Here is a 9,921-nt window from a genome sequence, read left to right as displayed (position 1 = left end):
TAGGGAAATGGAGCAATGATGACAGGCTGGGACAGCTCTTTGGGGGCACACCTGGTTCTGGGGACCAAGTTACTCTTCAGGTTACTCTCTCAGTGGTCTGAGCTCAGCTAAAATGAGCTGGTGCCAGTCAGGGCAAGCTCTGTGGTGTGATAAATCTCCGGGACAAACAGCTGGATTTTGGCTCAGTCCCGCACAGAAGGCACTTGGTGTTCTCTAAAATGATCTGACCTGCCCTGCCAGGCCAACACCTGGTGCAGAAGACCCAACATCTCCTGCAGGTGCTGACCAGTGTCCCCCACACCAGAACTCACCATCCGGCTGGAAGGTGACAATGGTGATTGGCTCTTGGTTATCCTTGAATTTCACAGAGTGCCAGCTTTAGAAGGTGTCAGGAAAACTCTGCCTGAGTGAACCACGTTCATTCACACCCTGACTACAGAAATCCTTTCCTCTTTTCCAGCTCAGCTGGAAGAAGACGGAGCAGGGAAGGCAATTTTTCAAAGGGCTATTCTTGTGTTTCAAGCACAGATGGGGCAGTTGGTCACTGCTGAAAAATCCTAAACTCCTGTGTGTTCATTACAACGACTGTCAAGGGTCTCCCTCCAACATTTTAGGGAATTCAAACACCAGTTATGGAAGCCAATCCCATTCCCAGAGCACTGTGGCGTTGGCATATATTCCCCAGGCTTTACACCATCTTTCCATTGGAGTTTTCCAAGCTGTTCTCATGTGGAGCATGAAACTTTTCTCTGTACTCATAACAAACAAGCCAGAGAACAAATCCCACTGCTCCTGCAGTGCTGCTCAGAGACTTCAACACAGTCTTTGATGTCAGCTGGTGGGGAAGAGACCCCATGATGGCCTGGGTTGTAGTCCTACAGGATTGGTCACTCTGAGGGAAGTTTTGTGATGTTGATCCCCTACACAGTCACTGGTGCTGATCCATCACCCACCACCTTCCTTTGGGCTTCAGGGTCACTCAAGGATGTGGCTATTTTGGTACTGAGAGGACACCAGCACTCGGCACTGCTGTTTTGTCACTCACTGAGGTCTTTGTCCTACCAGTTGTGGGGTCATCATGGCAAGGAATGGGAATGGGAGCTCGGAGAAATAATCTCCGAGCCCTGCTCTCCCCCTGACTCTGTGTGACCTTGGGATATCTCATTTCTCTGGATTTGTGTTTATTGACCTTTTACTCCATCCTTGGGCTTTTTTTATCTGCCAGCCCTCCCAGCCATGAGCTGTCTCTGAGTGTCTGTGTACATGCAAAGCTTGGCTCAGCTAATCCCAGATCTCCACTACAGATTAGTGGCATTTAAATTATAAAGGCACAGTTTGTGATCACTCACATGGTGACCCTGGTTCTGAGTTTAAATGGTTTTTCCTGAGACCAGAACATCTCTACAGTTCCTGACCCAGGGACAGAAATCCTTCTCACCCTTCCAGATTAGGCTGGAAAGTTCCATGGGGTTTTCATACAGTGAGGTTTGATGGAGAAAAAGGAGAAAGACCCCAAAAAAAGCCAAGCATAGGAAAGCCTTCTGAGAATTATAGAATTATAGAATGGGTTAGGTTGGAAGAAACTTTAAAAATCATCTCATTCCAACCCCCTGCCATGGGCAGGGACACCTTCCACTATCCCAGGGTGCTCCAAGCTCCGTCCAAGCTGGCCTTGAACACTTCCAGGGATGGGGCAGCCGCAGCTTCTCTGGGCACCCTGTGCCAGGGCCTCCCCACTCTCACAGGGAAGAATTTTTTTCTGATTTCTGATCTAAACATACTCTCTTTCAGTTTGAAGGCATTCCCTCTTGTTCTGTCACTCCAGGCCTCTGTAAATAGTCTCTCTCCATTTTTCTGTGGGAATTCCCATATTACAAACACTGAATCAGTTCTTGATTTATTTCATTACTCTATATTTTTAATAAAAGATGTCAGGCACCTCAAGCAAGGTAGAGGAAGGACAAAATAAAACAGAAATAAAGAGAAACAGAAATGAAGAACAATCCTATTCATATTCTGCTTCTTCTTAATCTCCTTCGCCAGAGCCGATCTCTGTAAATCTGCTGAGATTCCTATCGGGATATATTTGTCTGCTCTTGAGATGTAAGAGGGAGAGCTGATTGTCATCAAACAGCACAAAGCCAGCGGAGGAGAGCTTTGTTCAGCCTGATGTATAATTACTACCCTTTGCTGGCTGCTTTAGATCAAGCCTAAAAGGATCGGGGGGATTTCCTTCGGTGAAAGTGATCACTCTGTGGCTGCATTTTTTCTCCTTTCTGCTCATTTTCTCCATGTGTGATCAGTCCTCTGAATTTTTAGACTGCCACATGCAACAGCAGAGAAGCACCATGCTGCCAATTTAGTAGGAAAGTCATGTTTTTAATATGCAAAATAAAGCTGTGGCCTTCTTTAAGAATTAAGTCCATCCCCTTGTCAGACTTGGATTCAGTCGAAGCTCAGCTCTAGACTGGAGTTAAAGAACACAAAAGGGCATTTCTAGCATCAGCCCACCTGAGCTAAAGTCTAAGACAGGTTAAGGTCTAAGACTTGGAACTAAATGATCTCTAGCTACCCCTCCAACCCAAACCATCCCATGATTCTGGGATTGGACTCGGCTCTCAGAGGTATCTGGAGCTAAGTGAAATGAACGTCCCTAGTTTGAAAGTGCAAATAAAATAATGTGATCCATTTAGAGCATCTTCTGACTGTCCTAAAATTTGGGATTTGCTGAGAATAAAGATGAGAAATAGAAAAATTACAAAGATCATTGGAGGCTTAGAAAGTGCTCTTCACCCAGCAGAGACTTAGAAGCTCAGTGGATTTAATGCACCCAGGAAAGAAGGAAGGCCCACAAACACACTAAGAAGAGATATCTAATGCTCTTTAATTGATGCTCTTTAATCGAGTGGGAAGAGGGTGTAATCTCAGAGCGGAAGCTAAAGCTGCACGTATGCAACGTGTATCTTGCACCATGCAGACAGTTCCATTTTGAGGCAAATGGCTCAGTGACAGGGATTTTTTTTCCCCTTGAAATCTTTAAATCAAGTTCCTTTTTCTTTGACTTGTGCTTTCTCAAGAGGGAGGGCTGCACCAGCTCTAGAGCTGACCTAATAGGTCCCTGCACTGTGTACCTCTAACTGTTTCTTGATGCTGAAATTCTCATTGGAGAAACACATATTTAATTTTAATAGTCAGCCTTCAGCAGCATTTCCCTGCTGGGATACAGGAATAAATCATCCCAGAGGGTCAATCACTGGCTTCTGCTCTCTAAATCCCCTTTATCCAGAAGATTCTGGACAAGCCCATGGGAAGAGGTGCCCAGAGCACTCACCAGGGTCTTGTAGTCAATCTGCTGTCGGATGAGCTTGTCCTCACTCAGCGAGTACCGGGCCTCCCCTGTGATGGAGTCGATGGGCCCCTTCTCCATCTGCTGCTTGATGGCACAGAAAAGGGAGAAGAGAGGTTCTCCAGCACACTCCTGCAGGGATGAAAGGTAACCATGAGGTGAAACTAGAGGACAGAACTGAGAATCCAACCTGGGCATCCCAGTGACTGCCTTGGTTTGCCATCCCAAATCACTCATGATGGATACATCAATGGGAACCAGCCTATTCCAATAGCACAGGATCAGAGGTGACCCTCCACTTCCCCAGAGTACAACCAGCCCTTGGGCATATGGTGTGACCCTTGGGCATGGTCCTGTGCAGGGCTGGGAGTTGGACTCGATGATCCTTGTGGGTCCCTTCCAGCTCAGGATATTCTGTGACTCTGTGGGTGTCCTGTCATGGGACAAAGGTGTCATTCTTCCCTGGCAATGCTGGGTTTGTTCAAGTGGTTGCCACCAGGCCAGAGCTTTGCCCTGAAGCAGGTGGTGGGATAGGTCCCTGACGACCTGGAAGCAGGTTTTAAATGCAGATGGATGGCTGGTGCTCCACCCTGGGTGTCTGGTTGGAGTCCACAGACTCCCTGAGCACTCTCATGCTGAAGGCAGATGTGTTCCTGGACCTGTGTGGTGGTGACAGATGTGCGGGGCCCAGCACAGGACAGCAACTAGCAGCCCCAGGCAGGCACAGCAAAGCTCATCTGTCCCTAATTACTCCTCATCATTCCCACTCACTGCTGTCCTCTTCTGACACTTTTCCTCCCTTGCTGCCCTCCCTCAGTTCCATGCTGCCCAACTCTCTGCTCCTGCCTCCCTTCCCCTTCATCCCTTCCTTCTTTCTCCCCTCCTCGCCCTCTCCTCTTGTGTCCCAACTCAAGGAGCGAGGTCATTTTCCTCTGGTATAAATCCCAGCGAAAACAAGTTAAAAATCGGAAGCAAAGTGGCGCCTTTTTCAGTCCCTACACCTGTCTCCCACTTAATTAGCTTATCTGCCAGCAGCATATTGCTTCTGTGTGCCTGTCTCCTGCCCTTATCAGGCCTCTGTTCAGGCTAAGGCAAGAAGACAAGTAGCTGAGTGGGGTGAAAAAAGCCTATTACAAAAGCAGCTCTTTAGAGAGTCACCTCCTTATATCCTTTCCTTTCAGCTGAAAGCGGGGATCTGATACTGAAGTCACTGAAATTACCTTCCAGGGACCTTCAAAACTTTCCCCTGTGCTCATCCTTGAACTGGTCGTGCCTGAGGAAGGCTCAGGGGGATTGGGTTTTATTTGTAAAGCCTTGAATTGCCAGGCAGAGGTGGTTATTCTGTCCAAACGAGGATGTGAGGTGGGAGGATATTTAGCAGCTGCAGTGGGAGTGGGGGAGAGGTGCAGAGCTCAGCTCCTTCCAAAAAGGCTGGCCCTGAGCTTGGTGCCTTGGCAATTGAGATTCTTGAGGCTCAATGTGGGTCCCCAAGGGGAAATTGGATCCCCCAGCAGTCAGTGGCAGGGCCTAAAGACTGAAAGACTTTTTTAACTGCACAAACCCCAAGGAGACCTTCCAGGAGGAATGAGAGAGCTCAGGGAGTGCCTCAAATTCTTCCACTCAAGTTCTTTCACACAGCTTTGCTCACGAGCATCCTTCTACTCCTCCTGGGGCTAGGTCTCATTTCTGCCTTTGAGCTGGGGTGGAAGGAGATCTCACTCCACTGTGCACTGAAAATATGGGTCACCACATGATGGAGACCTCAGTCTGCTGGTAAAAGGACAGCATTTTCCACACAGGTCTCAGTCAGGCTCTGAAATCCTCCCCATTTTGGCACTGACCCTTAGATCCCACCTCTCTACAAGGGAGAGACCAAAAGGCTGCCTCTCTAACGAAGCATCCTTCTTTGTTCTCCCTGGGTCAGAAAACAGCCCATCTCCTATTAGGCAGTGACCTCCTTCCAGAGGCAAAAGAAAAAGCCTTTAACTTTATATCTGGCAAGTTTTCACCCCAACTGAACCTCACCAAGAAGAAATGCATTAAAGCAGCAGTTTTTCCAGGCATGCTGCTCCTCTTACCTTGAGGAACTTGTAGAGGAGGAAGGTGAACCAGTTGGTGAGCATTTTCTCAGCCACAGACTCTGTCCTAAAGTTGACCAGGGAGAAAAAAGCAAATTGGAAATGTGTTAGTCATGCTGGTCCTACCAAAATACTGTCCTTGTCCATCTTCCTGCCCAGTGGGAAGTCTGGCGTGGCACCATCAGGATTTAGCACATCCTAAGTTCCCTGTTTCAGTTTTGGATTTAGGAAACCTGCAGGAAAGTCCTTGCTGCCCTGCTGATTCTCTTGTGACTACAAGTCGCTTTTTGTCTGTTTTCAGTTTCTCCAACAACTAAAAGGAGTTGACGACATTTGAGGGAATCTTCTCCAAAGAGCTCGGAGGGGATAAATCCATCAAATCTAAGGAGCTCAGAGCGAGGCCATATGTCAAGTATGCTGTATAAATACTCAGGAGAGACAGATCTAAGTCTCCAGGGAATGGTTATCTGGCACTGCCTATCTCCCTGGCATTTGGGAGTGATTATTCTCCTCAATGTGTCAATGTGGCACATACACGGAGCTCATCCTTTTGCCCTTGAGCACGCTGTCCTCAATCGAAGAAAAATCCATCTCGAAGCTTCAGGGTGAGCTTCTCCTACAGAAACACTGACTCGGACCTGTAAATATGGTGTGGGCATCAGGAACATGGGATAAACCTGTGCTGGCTCCACTACATGCACTGACTGGAGAAAAACCAAGAGAAACCTAGAGAAACTTGGAGAAACCAAGAAAAAAGAGGAGTCCCTGCCTGGGTGAATTAAAGTGGGTCCTCCTTGTCCTGGCTCTCACCAAAGCCATGCAGAGGTTCTCGCTTCTTGTCGTTGTTTTTCTCTGCCCTGAAAATCTCTTTGGGGCCATAGATTTCATGTGAGATGAGCACTGGACACAGGTGAGGTGGGAAAATCACTTCTGCCAGCTCCTTCCTTCCATCAAACACCTCCAAAACTGCAAAACATTCCCTTTCACTAATGGGTGGGAAGGGAAGCATCCCTTCCCTTTGAATCCAGCTGCTCCAAAGAGCTGTCTGAGGCACTCACACCAACATCTAACCCAAGGCATTTAGATATTCACATGTTCTGTTCTGGTGCTGCTCAGTGCAGGACTTACTTCCCTGACTTCTCCTGGTGTTTCCAGGGTTTGGAACAGTGGATGTGCCTTCTTTGTTCCCTGGCTGTCCTCCTAAAGGCCATGATTCATTTCCAAAAAAGAGGATTTGAGTTAAAAGAGAACTGGAAGAAGGAGAAAGAGGAAAGATGGATTGCTCAGGACAAGACAGGAATGAGCAGCAAGGGAACACAAAGGGATAGAAAAAGGGGAAGGAAAAGGAGGAATTGAAGGGGGGAGGCAGTTGGAAGGAGGCAGTGCCATCGAGCATCAGAGGAGAAGCACAGACAAGAAGCCTGGGGTCAGCTGGAGGGTGGTCACCAGCCTGGCTGTAGGACTTGAATCACATCAGGGAGTTAACAGACGCCAAAGCAAAGTCCAGTCTCTGCCCCTGGCATTGCTGCCCTGAATGCCAGGAAGTGCCTTCTGCTCCTTTTTTGCTGGTTCTCCACAGTGGGCTGTGTGCCAGATGAAAAACCTCCCAGCCCAGCAGGCACCAGAGGTCTCCTCTGTGTCCAAGCCATCCATCGTAATCAACTGAGGGCTCCTCAGAGTCAGCTCTGAGCAGTGGCAAAGGACACTCATCTCCAGAAGACTCCCCCTGATTTTATTTAGGGTCCTTGAACCAGGAGGGTTGGTTCAGTCTGTGAAAAGGAGATGAATCTGATCCTAAAGGGGGAAGAGGCAGCACTTCCCTAGGCAGGGAAAGTACATTAATTACAGAGCAGTGGATTCCTAATTCGAGGTTTCCCACAGAACTGTGGAGTTTAGACCAGGCCAAGAAGCACCAATCCAAGCTTGTTTCCTGTATGAAACCAGTTCTGTTGTCCTGCTCTTCTGCTGATTTCCATGAACTCCCAGCTCTGGGAGAGAAATGAGATCCCACAATGCAGCTGAAGGCTCTCCATGTGTCCGTAGTTAACTCAGGAACAAGAAACAAAGCTGGGAAATCCATGTCCCAGGCAGAAGATGGAAGAAGTTGACGTCCTCTCACCAGGGATTTAATACACCATGTATGTGATGTTAATTTAGGTCCTACACAACCTGATTGGAGTTTTCAGGTTAAAAGGAAATATAAGCATAAATTAACATTGTAAGCACGCAAAGAGCTCAAAATAAGCATTGAGCTTTTTCTGTCCTTATGAAACTTTCTGGAGGATCCACATGAAAATCCAAAGGTGGATTAGTTCTGTAACTTTTTATCACTGACTACTTTTTGGTTAGGGAGGAGAATGGAGCAAGATCTACATCTCCAAAGATTACAATGTTTATGAGGGCACAGCCTTCCCAGCCCGGCTCCCTCCATGCCCAGGCATCCTTACCTGCGGAGCAGCAGCTTGGGGTGGTTCTTGCTCTCCAGGTTTTTGTCTATGAGGTCAGCCAGGAGCTGTTTGAGGACGTCGGTGGCGTACTCCAGCTTGCTCTGCAGCACCGTCATGATCAGCGAGGCCACGTTGCCGCGGTCCCGCATGGAGAAGCTGCGCTGCGACTCCAGCGTGCGGATGAAGGACAGCAGGAAAACTTTGTTGTTGATGAGCTGGGCAAAGAGCTTCAGGCCTTTCTCTACCCTCTCCTGCCGGTAGCCAGGGACCTGCACAAGAAGAAAGGGAGTTTTTCCCTCTCCTCATTTTCCCACTGTCAGACCTCCCATTGTCACACCCCCTTTGCTATCTCTTCTCTCGTCACTCCAGCTCCTCCAGCTAAGGACAGACCGGAAGAGAATCCATACATCATCTAATGATTAGGAAGTCTGAGAAGACTCCCAGCCACATCCAGATGATTTTTCTAACCCTGTGTTTCTGTCTCTGAATAGTACATCCAAAACGGATTTCTAGTGCCTTAAGGTGTCACCATGCCACTGTTATATTGTTATTTTAGTCAGACTGAAGTCTTACTCTGATTTCATCCAAAACTTCTTTCTCACCCCTGCAAGAAACCTGCTCGCAGAGGTTTGGGGTTCAGCTTTAGGGAACAGGGAGAGGCAGCAAGAGAGTGAACGGGAAGAGGCCAGGGTGAGGTTTTGAGGAGATGAAGAGGTGCAGTGAGGCAGTGGCCGGGATGGTGGCCATGCAGCTGGGCCTTGTTTTGAAGAGCAAGGCAGGTGAAGGTGTGAGAGGACACTCTGAGCTGCAGTAGAACCCCTGGGTTTGGGAGCTGAGGTGTTTTGGACACAGAGAGATTGATAAGTCTCATATTTCTTAACTGAGAGGATGGTGAACTCATTTTTATATGGAAGAATTTAGGACCTCAGTGCTGGAGCCTGGCTCCACAGTGGCCTTTTTGTCCTTCTGGCTCTAGGCATTAATGGAACCTAAATAGAGAACCTCAGACTCATCCCTCCATGCTGCTGAAGCTGTTCCAGCCCTTGAAGAAGCTTCCTCGGAAGCTGGAGGGTCTCACCACAGAGCAACACATGTCATCAAGGCATATATGAATTAATAACCACCCAAAGCTGGCACTTTATTACAAAATAAGTTGGCTTGCCTAAACAGCCAAGCAATGCAAGGCCCCTCATTGAGTCATTACTTTCTCATTCTGGAAATTAGAGTTCTCAACTCTTTTTGCGTCCAACAAATAAATTACTTCTTAAATAGCTTGAGACAACCAACCAACCAACCAACAAACCACCACCACCCATCCCGCCAATAATTATTTTTAACTCACTTGCTTGAACATTTAATATTGTCTATCCCTGGGTTATTATGGAGAATTAAAACAAAATAACAAGAAAAGTATTTTGCACTGCATCTGGAAGCAGTTAATTAGCAAATGAACTGGAAATAAGTAAGACCTCCTCTCTGCGGGATCTGTGCTGGGGCCTTTTGCAATAAATAGCAATTCCTTCTGGGTTCTTCAGAGAAGGGAGCAGAATGAGAGCTGCCTTCACGTTAGTAGCCAAAGATGTTGACACAGAGAACTGGCGAAGCTTTACAAAGGATTAAGAAAAAAAACAATGAATGGAATGAAAGGGAGAAGAGATCAAAGGTGTTGGATTGAAACATCAGCTCAGTGTGTATCTACACAGGGGAGCATCCGTGCTAAGGCCTCTGCAGGGGTCAGATGCTGTTCTGTGATCAGCTGGATGGGGTTAATGAATGTAGGTATTGCAGCTGGCTGTGGGGATAATGGAAGTGTTTGTGTGCACACACGTGAGAGGGAGATTCAGCACCCCTCATTTCTCCTGCTCGTTTGTGGGAGCTCCTGAGCTGCCCGTCCTGAGGGAAAGCAGCTGGAGGCCACTTGACCTGCACCCCAAACCTATACGATAGTTACCTGTAATTCAGCCTCCTACCCAGTCCCAAAAGCCCTCCTTGCTGACAGATCATGTTTTTCAATGTCTCTCTCCACACAGTCGGATGAATTTTGGCTCTT

The 9,921-nt window shown here is 47.7% G+C and overlaps 1 protein-coding gene across 2 annotated transcripts in view; it reads right to left on the bottom strand.

The window, feature by feature from the left end:
* Positions 1-9,921, bottom strand: part of PLXNA4 (plexin A4) — a 429,278-nt gene that overhangs the window by 36,301 nt on the left and 383,056 nt on the right. For both annotated transcript variants that reach the window (XM_017728009.1, XM_008628864.2), the window contains exons 22-24: positions 7,872-8,140; positions 5,425-5,491; positions 3,332-3,478 (exon numbers count right to left, since the gene is read on the bottom strand). In XM_017728009.1, the coding sequence (XP_017583498.1) occupies positions 3,332-3,478; positions 5,425-5,491; positions 7,872-8,140 (483 nt within the window). The remainder of the gene's footprint in view (positions 1-3,331; positions 3,479-5,424; positions 5,492-7,871; positions 8,141-9,921) is intronic.

The sequence above is a fragment of the Corvus brachyrhynchos genome, unplaced genomic scaffold (genome assembly GCF_000691975.1).
Source record: "Corvus brachyrhynchos isolate BGI_N302 unplaced genomic scaffold, ASM69197v1 scaffold182, whole genome shotgun sequence".
In the NCBI taxonomy this organism is placed as follows: Eukaryota; Metazoa; Chordata; class Aves; order Passeriformes; family Corvidae; genus Corvus; species Corvus brachyrhynchos.
This window is presented reverse-complemented; position numbering and strand designations above follow the sequence as displayed.